An 18941-nucleotide genomic window follows, 5' to 3' on the forward strand; every position below is an offset into this window, starting at 1 on the left:
ACAGGAACTAAGGAAGAACATTTATACTGGTACACTCCTTCACATACACATTTCAATAGATAGAAGTCTAATGTAATTCCTGTATCAGAAGTGCCTCCAAATTTATGAGCACCAGCTGCACCCAGAGCTGGCCTGGGCCCATGGAGTGAGTTGGAATAAAACAGCAGGTGTTTTGTGGAAGGCTTGGATGCACCCCGGGCTCACAAATCTCATGCTGTCGGTGCCAACATGTGGAAGAAAAGACAGCAGAAAAAAAGGCTGAGAATGGTGTGGGATCATTTCTTTTTATCAATGGAGCCAGCGAAGGAGGCAGTTGACTTTTTAAGGGTTTTCTGTAACTTCCTTTTCACAGTTCCATAGTCAGGTAAAAAATCAGACAACATGTCAAAAATAAATGTTTGTGTAGGCAGAGGCAAGACTAGGCACTGATGAAGGGATATTCATTTGTGTCAAAGGGTTTGTATGTCAAATAAGACACACAAAGCAACTAAAGCTCAAACAAAGCACAAGATAAGATGTTTTAGGAAAGGCAAAGGCCAGAGAAGACTGTTTAACTATCTTCTGTGTTGCAGAGGGTAATCTATAGGCGAGGAAGAAGGACAGCAAGATGTGCCAAGGTGAGACTTGGGGCTTGGGCCAGTTCCTGTTCTTTGATACACATCTATTCAGTGCTTCTCAGTTTCAGGTATGTTTGTCCTATCTACATCTCTTTTCCAGTCCCTGGATAATTTACTGAGCTACCACAATTAGTCTGTGCATGAGGAGAAGAGTAAAGATAAAGGGGACAGGTTGTGCAGGAATATTAGAGGCCATCAGTTCTTGGGCTGGCACCAGCCAGGGCATGAATAGCTGAACGCTGCAGAAGCCCTGCTCCATAAAGCTCCCTCCTGCATCAGCACAGCTGCTGTTACTGCAGGTACCACACTGAGCGGAGGCTGCAGAGGAGACATGGGTAGGAAGGAAGGAAGTTCATACTGCAGCCGCCCACCTGAACTTTGCTGACCCAGTGCTCACCTCCCACAGCACGGCAAATTCCAAATGGCTGGTTTGAATTTGCCTTGCCTTTTCTAAATCAGGCTGCTTGTATCTCTCCGACACGCTGCTAAGCAAATAACCAGACCCTGCTCTATACCATATCTCTGGTCCTGCTGTTCAGTAGGTTGCAGATTAGCTGTTTGGATTAACATCCCCCCTCCTGCCTTTCCTCCCTCCCCCCGCCCCACAAGCCCATGCAGAGAGGATTCTTGAAGCCTGAGCCCTGCGACACTGCAGACCTGTCAAATCTAATTCACAACACATGCCTAGCAGTTCTTAGGGGAGACGAAGGATCTGATGCCCTGGCTCCCCACCATCCCCCTGTACAAAGGGACCATTTAATGACTGCACATTAGCAATGTAGACAATTAGCATTCACATGGAAGATAAATGGCAGCATAAATTAAATAACGCCAAGTGAAAGAGCAAAGATGCAAGATCTGAGCTCAAGGCTGTAAACAAACAAACAGGCAAAAAGGAACAAACAGCCACTGCGGCAGCTAAGCCATTTGGGAGAGGTACCTTCCGGCATCTGGGACTATCCCCAGGGGTGATCTTCACATTCACATGGCTGTTGCCTGTACCTCACCAGCTCCTGGCTGGTTGTTAAGCCAATTCTTTCTGCTCAGGAATCTGGACCTGAGAGGGGTTTATCCCACTGGCTCTAAACTTCTGCCTGTTTGGGGATCTGTGCGTCAACAGCTTCCCTCTGCCACATGCATCACACAGGAGCTCTGGAGAAGCACAACCCCAAGCAGCTCCTGCTTTAGCCTTTCCCACCTTTCTTTCCATGAGTCAAGGCTGGCTGCTCCTAACCTTACCACACCTTTTCTAGCTCTTCTTCTTGCTAATTTCTATCATTTCCTAAGCACCAGAAACATAAGGACTGAGATCGTCCTTAGCCTCTCTGACAATATGAAGAGCAGGTGACACTACCCTTCTTTTTCGGCATCTCTGCAAGGCTATTATCAATATTAATTCAATACAGATTTGCAATATGCCTCTCATATATGCAACTATTACTGACTACTGCAGGCATGGGGAAAAAATGATGTAAATGCTAAGTAAACAAAAGCTACTGGCTGAACACTGCCATTCTCCAGCCTGCCCAAGCAGTTGCTCTTAGGTGCATTGACAGCTCCAGTTTATCAACAGCTGGAGGAGTCAAAATTACTTTTGCTGTGAACCTACAAAACATGTAAATAACTAAAAGGTAGAGCATAAAAGTGACAGAAACATAGGGACTGCCAAATGGGATAACACTAAACGGCTCTTCAAGCTCAGACAGTGGCTAGTAGCAGATGCTTTGGAGGAAGGAAACCCCCTCCCACACCTCCCTGGGGACAATTATCAATTATCCTGCTCAGAAAGAAAATGTTTTCCTACTTCCATATTTCTTCCAGTTCTTCTTAATGTATTAGAAAGTGTTTGCCTGGATATTTTTCCCATAAGCATTTTATTGCTTTGTCCACATTGTTCATTACTTTGAACTAAAATGACACAGTTCACATGGTGATCTGAAAGGACTTTTTGAAAGTGAACAAAGCTATCTGCACAAATCCCAAGGTGAAAGCAAACATCACATAGTATTGCATGCTGGAAAACTGAGAAACAGGGGCTTAGAGACTTGCAAAAATCAGTAATAAAACACAGTCTCCTTGACTCCCAGTTCTGTGCCTAAGAAGCACAGGAAGGACAGTCAAACAGGGCCATCTGGACCACTAAGATGTCTTTCAGCCCTATACCAGCATAAGAATCCAGGTGCATAACTCCTCTCTCATGTTCCAGTGCTCTTCCTGGCAGATCAGTACTGATGCTTTTTCATAGATTTTCCCAAACTGCAACTAAAAAGCGGCTTTTGGTAAAGTTGAGGGTAAGCCATTTGGGGAGGAGATGCAGGGATAAGGGGGAGAGCAGCTAAGAATTTCATGCCTAAAAGACTAAGACATGGATGAATGTCTCTTATTCAAAGGCAAAATAAAGGCAGTCCCCTCAAAATATGGCATGTGTGTTTCCTTGACATCCCTGCTAACAGCCACTGGGAGGCTGCTTGATGATGGGCAGGTTGGGCATCTCTTCTTTTCCCCCCTCTCTTTGCCACCTCCTCCCCACAGGAGCAGTAATGGAAAAGTGACTTGCTGCAGAGATAATGCTGGGTTTGAAATGAATTTCTGACTAGCTGAGCCAGCACCCGTGTGAGCTGTGGCTGATTAGCTCCAGGCATCCAGGTCCCAATCACTCACAACGGAGCCAGGCAATCATGCCAGCCTCCGCGAGGCAAAGACAGGGTGGAGGCAACATCCCTGAAAAGGATCTCAAAGGCAAAATACTACTCACGTTTGTGGTTCTCGTTTCTGTGGACAGGGGAAGAGCGGGTCTCCTGCTCGCGGGCTTCGTCACCCTCTTCGCTGGCAAGGTGGGTGTGAGCATAGTGGTAGCTCAGACCAGGCCTGTTCTTGTAACGCTTGCCACAGACTGGGAAGAAAGGAGATATGAGGGAGGGGAAGAGAGAATGGAAACATCAGTGTGATCTGCAACAATGGCAGCGTCCTCTCAAATAACTCTCCCTTCTCCCCTTAGAGCAGCACCACACACTCCATGTGCCTGCCTGAAATTCTTCCAGCCGATATCTGTGAAGTGTGACAGAAGGGCAGCCCTGCAGCTGCAGGTCCCCAGACAAGCGTCCTTCCCACTGTGCTGCCTGCAGCCCTTCCTATGGGCCTGGGCAAATGCACATCGGGTCTCTGCAGCTCATACAGCCCTAATCCTCTCTGCTAAGATTACTAACAAGATTGCACATAAAATTAAATGAAATGCCAGTTATGATGTTTGTGCTGCAGAATGCACAGCAATGGGAACTAGACTGAGAAGAAAGGACATTATTTTCTTCATTACTTATCTCTGAGAAAAGGGAACAAGGTTTGTTTGATTGGTTGGCTTGTTTTGGGGTTTTTTTGCTTTAAAAATGATTTCTGTAAAAGGGTAATAAATAAGTCTATTTGCAGATTCCTAGTCAAGACAAGGAGGTGAAAATCATCCACAGTTTCTTGCTAGAAGAACATGTAGTAGTGATACTTATTTGCCCAGGTAAATTTCATATTCAGCATCCCAATAAATACTAGCAAACATGACAGAGAATCCTCCTTTTAAACTTTTCTTTATTTTAGGACTAAGTCAACAGATACTAAGAACAGGAACAAACAATTCAGGGTGATGAAAGGTCTACATTTTCACAGAGAGCTCACCACAAGGGCAAGCTTCATCATAAGACTCATTACATACAAATTCAGCTCCTGTAAAGTTTTTAATTCATGTTATTGTCTCTAAAAGTTATCTTGTTTCATCTTCAAAGCGGTCTCTGAATGTTCATTTTCTTTTATACAGCTATTTTGTCTACCAAATACAATTATTGCCATTTTAAAAGATTAGGAAACAAAGGCAAAGAAGCTTAGTGACCTTCTCACAAATTTTTACTCCCAGCCCCATTTTCAGTCACTTCATTAGCTTCATTAACCTCAAAGATTTCACACAGGAATAGATGCCATGCCCAGCTGTCTGCCCTGCATAGCTGGCTTAGGGAAGTGAAGGAAGTGGTGCCAGAAGAGAGAAAAGAACCCAGAAGTCTCTAGTTCTCTGTCTTGTTTTTAGACCCCTTGAAAAAACCTCCAAGGGGGAAGTGACCATCCACTCGTAAAAACTTCACTCAGCCCTGATACAGAAAATGTATCCTGCAATGTATATATTAATAGATACTTACTTCCATTCTCCAGACACCTGAGTCTGGGAATGTCATACTGCTCCATAAATTAAAAAGACTCACCCCAATTACTCATTTACATATAAGTAAAACTTCCATTATTATACTTTCCTGCTACTACTCACAAAAAGCCAATTAATGGTCCACATTCTGGGACAGATGATAGAAAATTGTAAATCAAAGCCTAGCATGATAACATATTTCATTCTCCATCTCTTGTAGCTGATTTGCAAAGTCCCTCAAGGAAAATATTTTGCCTTATTAGAAATGTGTGAAACCACCTCATGATATGAATAAGATGAGTGATCTGGAATATTAGATACTTTTATCCCAGCTTTCTCCATTCTGCAAAGTGATGATCACACAGTCATCACAACAGGACAAAAGCTTTTTCCAAAGGTAATACGTCCTTAGCCACAGATTTTTTAAGTCTTTGAATGCCCTTCATTTAGAAATAAGAACTCCTGCATGAGGGAAGGGGGAAAATTGGAGAGAAATGAAATGCTCAGATACATATGCACATCCATTCTTCGAAGCATCTGCCCTTGTTTCATATGTAAACCTAATTCTATCACCCAGTATTTTGAACAACTAGTCTGCTGTTAGATGCACATTCTCCACTAAACATCAGTTCCATCTCCCATCTTCTAGTACCAGCCATGTATTCTTTTAATGCATTCTGGAGAGGTAAACTCCTCCTCCGCCTCCTCCTCTGTGGTCCTACAGAGCAAAGGATAAGCAGTGGAACAGATGCTGACAGAGTCAAATAAGAAGAGACTCACACGACTTTGTCTCTACTTTTTGAACAGCTGAAAAAGTGTAACACAAAAGTAATCATCAAACCAGAGAGAGCTACAAAATGCTCAATGTTTAAATTATTTCAGAAAGATAACCCCCTCTAATTACACCAACGTTACAGCACTTCTTAGAATGGAGAGAGAGATTTACATTTCTAGCAGATTGAGTGTCATACTAGTTATCCTACTCTATATTCCTAATTGTGTGTGTTTGAAGATGGAAGTTAAAAAATAATAATTCTGCTACGAATCACTGATACTGCCCAAAAACTTTTGTCTACTTAAATTATTTTCAGAGCACTATAAGGTGATCCGTGCTGTACTGACAAAGGAGGAGGTACTTGGACTTAACAGCTCCGTGATACAAACTATCCAACTCCATCTTGCTCTTACATAGCTTGATCCTGCAATTATGCTCACCCAGCTGCAAAATCAGATAAACTCTAAAACCCAATCCCATTTACCAAATAGGGGGACTTTTAAATTTCAAAACAAAAGTATTTTGAGAAATTCTACCAGACTTTATTTCATTCAACTCTACCTGAAAACATATCCACAATTCTAGCTCTACTGTTGTTATCTTACAAAAGCATCATGTCCTTGAATAGAGACCTCATGCATCTTTCTCCCTCGATGCACAGAAGGAAACTTGCATTCCCTGTGGGAAGTCCCAAGGCTGCATCCTTGCCTCCATTCCCTACAGGATCCTGCAGGGATTTTAGCTAAGGAGTTTAGGATGGCATAGAAAATCAGATGGGCTAGCCCACTTGCCCTTCTCCAGCAAAAAAAATGTATCAGCTCACCAGGAAAAAACAGCAAGTATTGATGTAAGCTGAGGCAGTAGTAATTCTACAGCTAAGCCCTTCCCACTACCAAAACTCTTTCAGATGGCCTTCAAGGGTGGCAGCAAGCTGAGACATGCCTCACTAAAAAGGAGTTTGAAGGACTTTATAAGCAGAGCTGAGGCAAAGGAGTTCCGTTTACACAGTCCAAGCAGATCCTTTGTAGAACCAAAGATGTGCAGTTTCCAGTAGCTTTTTTTCTTAGTGTCTATACTTCTCTGCCTTTCAAACTCATGTTCTGCCATGGAAAAAGTCCAAAGCTATGCCATGAGTTGAAACTGCAGAGATTTCCTATTCCCCAAGCAAATTAGACTTTTGCAGGCAAAAAAGGATATTGTGATATTATTAGTCAGGCAAAAGAACCACTGGCTTCAGTAAGATGCTGCTAGAATAAAAGCTAAGTCGGAACTTCATGATTTCTCCACCAGACTGAATCTTCCTGAACTCACCCTAATCTCTTATTTTCCAGATGGAGCACATTTTATTAATCTACCATATCACTGTGCTAAGAAGTAGTTTCGATAAAATGGTGATCATTAATAAACACTTAGCACTTATATAACTCTTCCTTCTGCAAGACTGGCTTTTCAAACATTAATTAATCTTCCTCCACATTCCTGAGTGGACAATACTACTCTCATTTCACTTCTGAAAAAAGAGAACCACAGAGGGGTTAAGTGACTTGTCCACACAGTGATCTTTGCTCTTATCAGGACTAGAATTCATGAGTTCCAGCATCCAGACCAGTGCTCACACAGCATCTTTCTCATTCTCCAAGCTGACAAAAGCATAATGAGAACTGGTTCTCCCAGTCTAAAATGTATGCTGGTGATTAGTTCCTAATGCTATGCAGCTCATACATAACAAGTGAGAGTGTGCCTTTCATAAACTTTGCCAGGTGGCCTTGCTTTTCTTTCAGCAACTTTGACTTTTTTTTAATCTTTAATTTTCCTTGCTGGATAGGCTCATCATCCTTGCATGTGGTAGATTTTGTCTCGAATCCCAACACTGGGAAGTTGGCTTGATGTTTAATTAGGTATCCAAGCCCAATGAAAACAGTGTGAGTTTGTAGAACGTAACCCACTCCAGTTCTTCCTGCATGCAAAGGATGTATTTTTGCTCTAACCTGACGTGAATGCCAACTTAGGAACGAGCTGGGTAAGGAAGCAGTAATAACAGCGGTGCAGATCAAACACCACAAATGGGGAAGGAGAGATTTTCTTAGGCCACCATTCACTCTCCTATGATGAATCTTACTTCCCTTCCAATTTGAAGACTGAAATGAAGACGTTACACAACTGTGTTATGGGGGGAAATCATAAATTGCAGACAGTTTAATCATAAGCATGGACTGTTTCATAAAAGAGAGCTCTGTTCTAAATTCTGGCCTGTAACAGCCTGCAACACTTTGGATAAGCAAATTCTTGCTCTGTTTACGTTTCTCAATGAGTAAAATTAATATAAAATACTTCCCCTGCTTTAAAGGCGGATTTGAAATCTATGACTTAAAAGAGTTCCTCATCAAATATTTAATGGCTGTGTTGCTGTCATTTTGACATCGTTACACATTTGGTCCTTGGCAGGCTGTGTGAGCTGTGTTCCAGCCAGCTCTCCACATACATTTTGCACAATCTGTCACCAGTATGAGACAGAAGTAAATAATCCATGTTTTTACTGGAAACAGGAAATTGGGGGAGTACATGTTGTTTGGGACTTTTTTGTCACTGCATCTTGCCCGCCTCATTGTCTTTCTTCACTTTTTCCTTTGCCTCCTGTTCATTCTTCTCAGCTGGGCTGTGCCAAGTGCTAAATTGTAAGTCAGCTGCTGGCAGGCAAGTCATTCCTCAAAGTTATCTTCCCGTCCCACCATCCGCACCACTCCAAAAAAAGCATTCCTTGTTTTGCACTGGTTTGGTAATATAATCTCCCCTGTTACAGTTATGTCCACACTCTGGCGCATCTAGAGATCTCAAATGCTAACAGTGTATTTTGACCTCCACTGATGGAAAGACATCACATTTGTCCCTCTTTGATCAGTACTGTCCTGCTATACACCTCTAGCACTGGAGCAGCTGGTTAGCAACCCATTTCAGGGGGGATTTTCTGCAGATGGTAAATAGTCCTTGTTTCAGTGCCCCCAGAGGACAAGTTCCAGAATATACCTGCTGCATTAAGCTCACAGCCACACTGAACTCCAGCAGAAAACATGCACAAGTCAACAATATATATGTCCACATTTCAATAAATTAATTGCTAGCAGGAGCAAAGGAGAAAACAGGTTGCCTATATGAGGAGAAAACGTTCAACTATTAGAGTCAACTCTGTTCTTTTCTTACCATGTTCTTTACTCCAGACCTGTGTCATTCAATATCTAAACAACAACAAAAAAGTGTCCTTGCTTCTCTAATCTTGGCTTTCCTAACAATGATATAATCAATGAATGCCAAGTACAGCAGCTGTGGTGGGAGAGTTGTTTGTTGGGTTCATCTGAACAATCATCTTATTCTAGATCTTACTGCTTATTAACTACTTAGGGATTCACTAGAAAGGATAATACCGGGAGATGATTTAGGGCTTAAACTGCTAATAGTTTAAAGGCAATCTGAAGTCATGATGGAGATCCATAACAAGCATGTAAAAACACAATGCTATAATCAAAGCATTTTCAAATCAGTTTGTCATTGTGATATTTAACCAAAGGTCTGTGCTAAGAAGCAGTAGTTAGTAGTGTTGGACTCATTCATAGTATCTGTAACAATGAGGCAACAGATTAAGTCTCAGAGAACTGGTAAAAATAAAGCTAAATCATTATTTATCTTGTAAGCCTTTTGTATTGCAGCAAACCTTCCAGAGAATCAATGAGGTGCTTGTTAAAATGAGTATGACAGGATCAGGTCCACTTCAAGGAGATGAGAAAGAATGCAGGTGAAGTTAGCAAGGTAGTTACTAGAGCCATCACTTTATGAACGTATACAATAAAAGAGTTCCTAAAGAATAGGCCTCAAGGAACTGCATTTGGCAAGTCATGCCAGAACAATATAATATTTAAGTGGTATTTTCTAAGGAAACTAAAAGACAGAAATCCTCATTAACCATTGAAACTCACTGGAATCTGTTCATCTTAAATCACTTAAACTACCTGAAGACTCCAGCCTTTTGTTGGCAGAACCTACAGTACATTTAGTGGAGAAAGGGAATGCCGAAGAAAAAAATTAACCTCAAAATAATCAAATTTCTATGCCCTACTGAATGATGAACTTACATAAAAAGCAGAAGCATGTTTCAAGCTGCAGTGATTTGGATGTAGAGTCAAGCATTTTTTAAAACAAAACATTTCTGAATAATTATTAGTAGTTCAAAGTCAAGTTCCAAGTGTCCACTTAAGGCCCAAGCCTTACATGACCTGTAGGCATAATACAAGCCGGCAGGCACTTAGTGGGATACTCAGGGAAAACAGTTTAGGAGCCTACTTCCAGATGAAATCAGTGGGAATGAGGAGCCTAATTTTTTTAAAACTTCACAAGGCACCTTTCTCCATATTCAGGCACCCGAAAGAGTCCATTTTTGGCCCAATGCTTGCCTCAATTTTTATCATTAATTTGGAGGGTAAAATAGAGAGCAAAAGCATCAAACATGCAGAGAAATGATTGTGAAAATGTTGGAGTAATAATAAATATATATCATGTGAGCTTCATTAATCAAAGAAGTCTTTCAAACAGTGACATAATTGGTAAATATTAATGACATCTAGTATAAATAGATAAAATACAGTATAAGCGGGACAATAATGAGGAAACTAAAGATGATAGATGACCTGCCTGAGTAGAAACAGGTTGAAGAGGGAAGGAACAAGAAGCTTTAGCAAACGGTATATTAAATATGAACTCACACAGAGGACAAGGATGAAAACTCCTTTGCCACTGAAACATGACACAGCACTGGAGAGGAGCATCTTGCACGGAAAAGGGGTTTACTAAACAGCCTATTAGGTTGTACCTCTCATAGATACATTATGGAACATGTTGCACAAATCCCAGTTCTATAAGGAAATGTAAGTTACATGTAAATGTATCAACCATTCCTCTTCCGGACTGCTTCTGTTCTCAGAACAGCACATTTTACTTACTTCTGGCCACTGCTATTATACTTAAATAAGACCTTTTGGAGGTTTTTCAGATAAAAGAAAGAAGCTTAGTAAAAGAACTGAAGAAAACACAGCCGCAGTAGTTGTTTACAGACATAGAAGGAAGACGTTGTTATTCACTAAGAACAGAGCAAGAACTGCTGGTCTTAGACTGCAGCAGAGAAAATTCAGGTTAAATAACTAGAGAAACCTGAAAATGAAGTTTTTGACAAAAGAATCAGCTTCTACAAAACACTCCAGGATCAGCATCTCTGGGTACACACAAGGTTGCATTAGTCACTGATCCAGCAGAGATCATAGAAAGGTTTGTCAGTTCTCATTTCACACAAGGAATGGATCTGAACGCATATCTCAGCCTCAGAGGGACTATGAATAAAGGATACGATACCAACATAAGTTTTCATGCTAAAATAGCAGTTTATACAGGAGTAAAACTAAAAGGAGACGAGGACATATTGGTAAAAGGAAAAGAAAGAAACAACTCCTTTTAGATATGGGCAAGCGGAATCTTCCATAGACAGACAGTCAGATAACAAAGGTGTAAGTATGTAAATAGTTAAGTCTCCGTGGGAACATGAGAAGAATGAAAACAGACAAATCAGCATGGACAGCAGGAAAGTAGAGATTCAGCTCAAACAAACCTCTCTGGCTAAAGGAAGGAGTCCTCTGGAGTCATGAAACTCAGGTGCTACAACTGATTGCCATTGTTAAACCAGAATAGAAGTTTCTAGATAAAACTTCAGATAAGCTTTTAAAAATTATTATTATTTTTTAAAGTAAATAATATATAATAAAAATATTAAAATAGTAGAAAGATTTTAAGAAGACTATTGTGGTAGAATTGACAGTTCTCCAGCCAATAATTTGACAAGGACATGACATCAATTCTTATTACGCATGTAGGTATTCACACACTTGTTCACTCTGTCGCTCCTTTAAAAATCACATGCCCAGTTTATCGTGAACAGCTGTGGTGGTTTATCTTCCACTTCTCTTGCTTGACATCAGAGGCTTTGCTTTGCTCCTCAAACCCTACTTTTCACTATACTTTAAGGCACCTGTTCTACCTCCTGCCCAGGTATTCAAGCGATGTTTGGATGTGGCCTCATACAGCAGCTGACGCATTTGGCTACATTACCATTTCCAGCCTATCCCCACCTCACACCAGGCTGCCCTGCCAAGCGTTTCTCCCAAGGGAGCTCAAGGCACAACACTATCCAGTGTAACTGGCTGAAAATCTGATCAACTAGTTTTCCACTTGGTGATTTGAGGAAATTAAGTATTTCATGATTACGTTAGCAATTTTGTCAATGTTTTAAATGGTCAAACATTTATTTTGAACTTCTGGTACAGTATATGCTCAATAAAATCAACTGAAGTATTTCAGAATATTTCATTCCACAAAACAGGCAATCAACCACTTCTTTGTAAAAATACAGGATGACAAAACATTTTGAGTTTTGAGAACCTTCCTCCATATACAAATTCCCTATTTTCAATCAGTTTTAATACTGAGATCAGGTTTAGTATTGGTGTATAGCTGAATGCCTCTTCCAAAAAGGCAGCCCTTTTCAGAAATAACTTTGCTATCTCCCAACACAAGGGGCAGTGTCAGCTGGATACTGCTCTTGTAGCATCTTACTGACACATAGACTAGGGGTTTTTTTTCCCTTAACCTTTTTATTACTGATGAAACCTGATGATATATTCTTGTTTCCCATAAATACGTATGTGTAACTATGAAAAAAGAGCACAGTAGTTTTGCACCACAAATCATTTTTTGTGCCCATGCAGTTAAAATAAGAAATTTAATTTGGTTTAGATACGCTTATGCTTTCTTCTTTGTGTTCACTTTCCAAACTCAAATATCAGAACACTTGCAGAAAAAGCAACCTGGAGGTAAATTAAATAATATACAGGGGGGAAAAAGTGTCTACTTGTTAAGGTAACTATTTATACCAATAATGTGATTGGAGGAATCATGTTTTTCTAAACAGGAAACATTCACTATTTTTGACCTGCATACTTCCATGTAAAAAAACCACATCTGCCCAAAGCATCTACACATGGAGTACTGCAAACCAATTTCTAACCTACCAAAACTAGACTGAGATTTATCTAGAAAGATACTCAGCAAATAATGTTGAAAAAAATATTGATTCAAGAAATCCACTCAAGCAGGAAAGAGGCCTCAACTTAAGCCAATTATTCACAATTAATATTTCTACAGAAAGTTCACAGGGTAGGGTGTTACTTCAGGATGATGGCATTACAATTGGCAGAGTTCTTTCCTTCTGCTCCACAGTCAGGTAAAAGAGTTTTGCTACCACATAACCCTTTTCTTAGCTATCTACAATGGGAAAGGAGGAGTCACTGTGTGAAGTCTGGATTCCAAAACTCCTTATGACTCACCTCTAACTATAAGTTTCCTAAAAATGAAAGGTATCAGCCAAATGAAATAGGAAAGTTTATATTTCCAAAACCAAAGAGGAAATTTATGCTCCAAAATGTAAGCCAAGGCAAAATTCCATCAGTACAACAATGCACCAGAGCCTTGACTGCAGCCCAGATTTCTGCAGCCTGCTTTGATATCTTAGATGTTCTATCTACTCTGTGCAAATCACTACTATGCACATTGTGGGTTCTCTGTAAGATCCAAAAGCAAAGCAAGATCAGACAATAAAGAATCACTATGTTCCAAATGGCTACCATTGACAAGTGTTCTTGGATTTAAAAGGATGTTCCAGAAAAGAGATAAAGACAATAATGCAAATACCAGGAGAGGAAAGCTGTGGATTTCAGCAAGATCCATACTGGACTCCTATTTAGCCACAGTAGAAATCTCCTGACTCTTCATATCCTAAAGAGCTCTTCCTCCTTGATCATGTGTTCAGACACTCCCATTCTTGTGCAAGTCTCTCCATTTCTACTCATTGCCCTTAAAATGTTCATCTTGCTGAAGCAAAATACCCAACATCTCCATCACTGTGCTGTGCAGAGCCACCTGGTCTCACCGTAAAATAATATGATTTGATCACATGGAATATAGTTCTTATTTACCATGCATGTTTCTTATTTCTTCATGTTTTTAAAAACACGTAGGAAATACCCCCATAGATTGACACAGTAACAGTTGGTCTTTTAAGGTCAGGAACATTGCAAGACAGGTAAATAGTGGAGAAAGGGGGATTCTAATTGTTCTCAAAACCACTAAACATTTTTGGATCACAGAAGTGAAGACCTTCTGCTATTCTCCTACTTCTATTAACTTCTGCTAGGTTATTGTCTTATAGGATATAAGGCACCCAGTAGCACAAATTCTTGCTGCATGTACACTCTACAGTAAGCCTTAAGATGAGAGACCTTGAAAGCATGTAAGATAAATGCCCTTCACAGAAATGACATAGTGAAGCAAAAAAAGAGTATCTAAAGAAGAAGGAAAGCACCAAGGACTAGACTGTAAAAAAAATACATTGTGTATCAAGTACTGGACTCCTTCCTCAGGCTAGGACTCTGGTATCCTTCTTCAGTTTGGGCATTGGGCTCTGGTATCATTTCTCAGTTGAGGCAGTGCCTTATTTCACCCGGAGTCCCACTGTGAGACGTCAAACAGCATGGCCTTATTCAAAGGGAATATGTATCAAAACAAAAGCATTCCAGTTGTGTTTGTTTCTTAGGAGGCCTCAACTCCTGATGATGCCACAAGAGTACTTTAAGTGAGGGATGAGAATAAGACCTTCAAAATTTAGCCCAGTGAGATTTTAAAAGGACTGAAGGAAAGAGAATCACCAAATATATGAAGAGATACGATGAGGTTGAAGTACCTTTGTCGGAGATTTTTGAGTTATGCTTTTGTTTGTAACTATCTGAAACAGAGAAAGAAATAGAGGGTGAATCTTACATGGGGGAAAGGAAGACAAAATGAAGAGAAGCCAGAAAAAGAGAAGAAGAAAGAAAGTATAAGAGATGATTTATTATAAGTCAAAGGGAAGTGGAGTCTTGCCGAGGACTTAGTTTTATTTCCTTCATGCACAGACACCAAGAGCAGCAGCAGCAGATGGCAAACATGCAAGTCAGAGAGCAGCAGAATATCTTGCTGGAAGGGAAAAGATGAAGCCCTGAGTGCACTGAGCTGGTAAGACCAGGCTGGAAGCAGAATCAGCTGTGTGGGTGCTACTTACTGTCACAAACATAGGGTTTGTCATGATCATCCTGGGAGGCAGCATCATTCCGTCTCCTGCCACCTCCAGATCCTCGAGCCTGCAAGGACAAGAGGAATGTTAACATTATTCCATCACCCCTCAGGTCTCCTCATGCCCCTCACCCACCTATGTAAAATGTGCAACATAAACTAAAGAAATCCTCAGCTTCCACAGAGGTTTATCAAGGGTGGGCTTGACCTTTTATCCCCTAAGATACGCGCTATGTTAATGGACCTTGTAACGCAGTGGAGATCCCCTCCACAGATAACCCAAACTGTTCATCCACAGCAGTAGGTCACTGCCAGCACATATTCAGTTGAGTATCTTCACACATTCATTTCTGAAGATGTCCAAATACCTTGCTTAACTGAATATGAATGAATGAATAGATGAACAGGTGTTAGAGGATAAATATAACCATTAAATCAGCCAGAAAACAGGCATCAAATAAAAGAGAGGTGAAGTTATTTTCTTTAATATTTTCCAAGCGGGGTTGTTTGTTTTGTTTTGTTTCATTTTCTACCTGAAAAGCAATGCTTTGAAATGGCCTTCTGGGACAAAGATATCATGGCTAATTACAAAATGGAGCTTGGGTCAGTTAGTGGAAAAGATTAGGTAACATGGCTACCTGCAATAACAGAGGACGGGAATTATCCAGAAAGGTCTCTCTGCAGTTCTGTGTTCCTACGACATACCAAGCCAGCAGCCTTGGAAACTGAAAAGCTCTGTTTCTCCACAGCACAGACTGCTCTGTCCTGAGCTCCAGGGGTAAGAGTGGAATTCAGCGTCAAAGCTACTTTGTCCTGACCCTTCTCAGCTGGGATGCTGAAAAAGGGGACATATCTGTTCAATGGTGGAGGCTGTGATGTGGAACCGGGAACTGAGATGAGGCCTTCAATTCTTTCACGTTCACTAATGTACAGTGTGTAGATGACAATAATTTTAGACTTGAACTTTATTTGAGGAAGTGATCTGCAGGTGGATGGCTAGATAGCCCTTTATTAATTCTGTCAGATACCCTGTTCCTGAGTAAAAGCAACAAAATTGTTTCTTGTGCTCCTTTTATTAAACTGTTGATGATTCTCACCCTAGACAAGCCACCTGACTCAAATCCTTCAAGCTTTTGCATGTGAAAATAAGAAAGGGACAGAGCTTCGCCAAGTAAAGTTGGAGAAGATGTAGAAATTCTGAGAATATTAGTACCACAGACACAAAGGGGTGATAGGAGCTCTGTCCCTCTTCTGTGGATTTGGGACTGAGCTAGCACTATTTGAGCTGCATTCCGTTGGACATCTAAAGAGGAGGAACTAGGAACAGTTTTACACTGGCCTGCCAAAGTCTGTCAAAACAGGGATTTATAAAAACTTCACACATTATTTCCCTGGGATGGCTCAGGTCTAACTCTTAACAGAGTCCTGAAGGAAAGACATGGATTTGCAGCTGTCTGGATGGGGTAAATACTATTAGGTATGACAAGTATAGCTCTGCCTTCTGCAAAGACCTCTGTGCAGATCAGCACACATGTGCAGAGTGAGATTTGTAAGGGTGAACTGAAAAGCAGTTTCACCCTGGAAGAGGCCCCAGCAACAATTGTTCGGTGGAAAGAAGCTACTTTACTGACCATATCACATAAAATCGTCTTACTAGTCTGCAATATTTTCTCTCTAACTGCCAGCTCTATAAACCCCCTCTGGGCTATGAAATCAATCCCAGGCTAGTTCCTTTCTTCCCTCAATACTGCCAAATGTGCTGCAAGCTGAATTTCAGTCCATGGCAGCTCCTACACAACCCTCAGCTCATCAGAGAGTCTTCACAGAAACAAGTGATTGGCCCTTAATAAATATTTCTGCTGGTATCCAGATTAGGATCTAATTTCCCTAGCCTACCAGCTGCATTGGCTTTTCAGGGCTGTGAAAAAGCTCTAAAGTCTTATTTTTGTCACTAGTTGGTAGATCCGACTCTGTTTACACACTGAGAATGGACCTGTTGAGTAAGAACGCACTTTTTTTACATAGGCACCTTTCAGAATAGGATGGTAATTTAAGGTCTGTTGCTCAGAGTTTCGCTAGTCTTACAGCCAGCTGTTTCCCTTCAAACCACTCTCTACAGAAAGGCAAGGGTACAGCATTCATATCATGGCTGCACATCAGACATACTTTTCCACGCACTGAACACACGGGGAGATTTTTCCAGTCAATGACTTTCAATGGGACTTGGGTTCCTAAATGTCTTTAGTGCCTTTGAAATTGTCCCATGGGATACCCAGCTGACGAGCAGACAATCTGTACAGGTGCAGCTGCATTCCTCTCCTGTCTCCTAGCAAACTGTTCTTCCCAGCTCCTACTCCATTCTCCCTGTACAGCAAAGACACTAAAAACCTCCTTCTGTGAATCTATCTCTCCGGCCTTCAGCATCCTTCCTAATGCTCCCACCATTTCAGGCCTGGCCTTGAGGAGATTGTAAACCGAGCAGCTGCCCCAGAGGCACTAAACCAAGCGCCCCGTGCTTGCTGTCAGCACTCCAGTCTGTCCAATCCAGTCACCCACGACTGCCTTCATCCTCCTGACAGGATGCAGCAAAGGCTACGAGACTTAACGTGTGAGGCCTGGAAGCCATGGCATGGAAGCCTTGAAGCAGCCCTGAAGCAGCCAGAGAGAGTAGCCAGAGGGACAGATGGAGAGTCCAGGATTAAAAATAAAATCATGCTATAGGGAAAGGAAAGGGCATGTGCGATTTGGAAAGTCCAGAGCAGTAATTCTGTTGCATGAATCCTGCAATGATGCTGTCAGCTCTTCTCACTCCTTCTCCGAGTCCCCAAAGGCCACACTCTGAAGGATCTAGTTTCCTATGTGTGTCCTTCCTCTCTTCTGCTCTCTAAAAATACCCTACCCACCTCCTTCCCAGAAACAAAGTGCTGCCCAGGTTTCATGTCCCCTGATTTCAAATCCTTCGCCTCAATTCCCTACACTGGGTCAGGCTCGCATTAGAAAAAGGCTGCTTGAAGAGTGGCAAAACCAGATGCAATTCAGGCTTACCAGTTTTCAACAGCTAGAGAATCTGGCCCTAATTTTGAAATCCTAATTTAGACCACATTTTGCTTTGGTTATTCATGCCATCAAATAAAAATGAAAATTGCTCAAAGTATTTGGCACTCTTCAGACTTCTCTTTGTTGTACTGAATGAAGCCAGGGCACTAGCAGAGCAGGAGTTAGTTGCAAGAAAAAACCAAGAGATCCTGCTGCTCCTGTACTTAATAGGAGTCCGCTTCTAGGGCAAAAATAAGACACAAATTTATGTTTCAAAATGAACGGGATATCTAGTGCCCTCCAACTCCTTTCCCTACAGTTGCAGAGAAAAAGTACCAAAGTTATTCTGAAACAGCTTCCTGAACAGAGGAGTAAAACTTTGTATATAACAGCAACTTCAGGACTTTGTGTAGGTTTGGGGTACATGAATACAGCAAATTCCCTTCTCCTGAGCAGTACATCTTTTTTAGCTGTTCACTCCCTTTTACTCACTCTAACCAGCATGTGCGATTCATGTGAGAGCAACTTATTAGAAAAGAGTTGTTAGCCTGGAATATTAGCTGATTGCTACAGTCAAGCTTGTGTGCATGTATTGATTCTAACTGCTGGGTTTGGTTACTGGTTCATACAAATTTTCTGAAACTTACATTTTTCTGGAAAATTTTTTTCCAGGTGGGGGTCTTTGGCTAAGAAAGAAAGAAAGAAAGAAACTGGTTCAGGTGATTTTGAGAATAAGGAAGGTGAAATATATACTTATCCAATTATTAAAGTGCTTTGATCTTATATTAAAGGACTTAAGCTCCAAAATAAAGAGGAGCAGAAAACTGAAACAACACAATAACAGAAGAAACCAAAAGAGAGGGTCTGATGCATAAGAAGTACATTGCAAGTATTCAATGTGGTTTCACGTCTCTTATTCAAAAGCTATTATATCCTGCTCATTTGGCCTAAAATGTGGCCCTTCTTGCTTGACTCCTACAAGCACATCAAAAGGTACTTCTACAGCTCCTGTGCCCCTGCAGCATCTGCTGGAGCCAAAGACAGATGAAAATGCTTGAAACGTCTGAGAATTGTGTCCATGTTTATTTAGATGCCTAGCTTACGGGGCCGCAATTGAAAATGTTGATTCCAAGTTTTA

At 41.1% G+C, this 18941-nt stretch overlaps 1 protein-coding gene across 4 annotated transcripts in view; it reads right to left on the reverse strand.

The window, feature by feature from the left end:
- The window catches only part of DPF3 (double PHD fingers 3), a 164793-nt gene that overhangs the window by 41083 nt on the left and 104769 nt on the right, over nucleotides 1-18941 (reverse strand). For 2 of the 4 annotated variants that reach the window (XR_010606271.1, XM_065635541.1), the window contains exons 6-8: nucleotides 18451-18489; nucleotides 14757-14835; nucleotides 3373-3510 (exon numbers count right to left, since the gene is read on the reverse strand). Coding sequence is in view for 2 of the 4 variants with exons in the window: in XM_065635541.1 (XP_065491613.1) it covers nucleotides 3373-3510; nucleotides 14757-14835; nucleotides 18451-18489 (256 nt within the window). In the remaining 2 variants the exon portion in view is untranslated. The remainder of the gene's footprint in view (nucleotides 1-3372; nucleotides 3511-14756; nucleotides 14836-18450; nucleotides 18490-18941) is intronic. The other 2 variants (XR_010606272.1, XM_065635542.1) reach the window with 1 other exon arrangement.

Source organism: Caloenas nicobarica, chromosome 5 (genome assembly GCF_036013445.1).
Source record: "Caloenas nicobarica isolate bCalNic1 chromosome 5, bCalNic1.hap1, whole genome shotgun sequence".
In the NCBI taxonomy this organism is placed as follows: domain Eukaryota; kingdom Metazoa; phylum Chordata; class Aves; order Columbiformes; family Columbidae; genus Caloenas; species Caloenas nicobarica.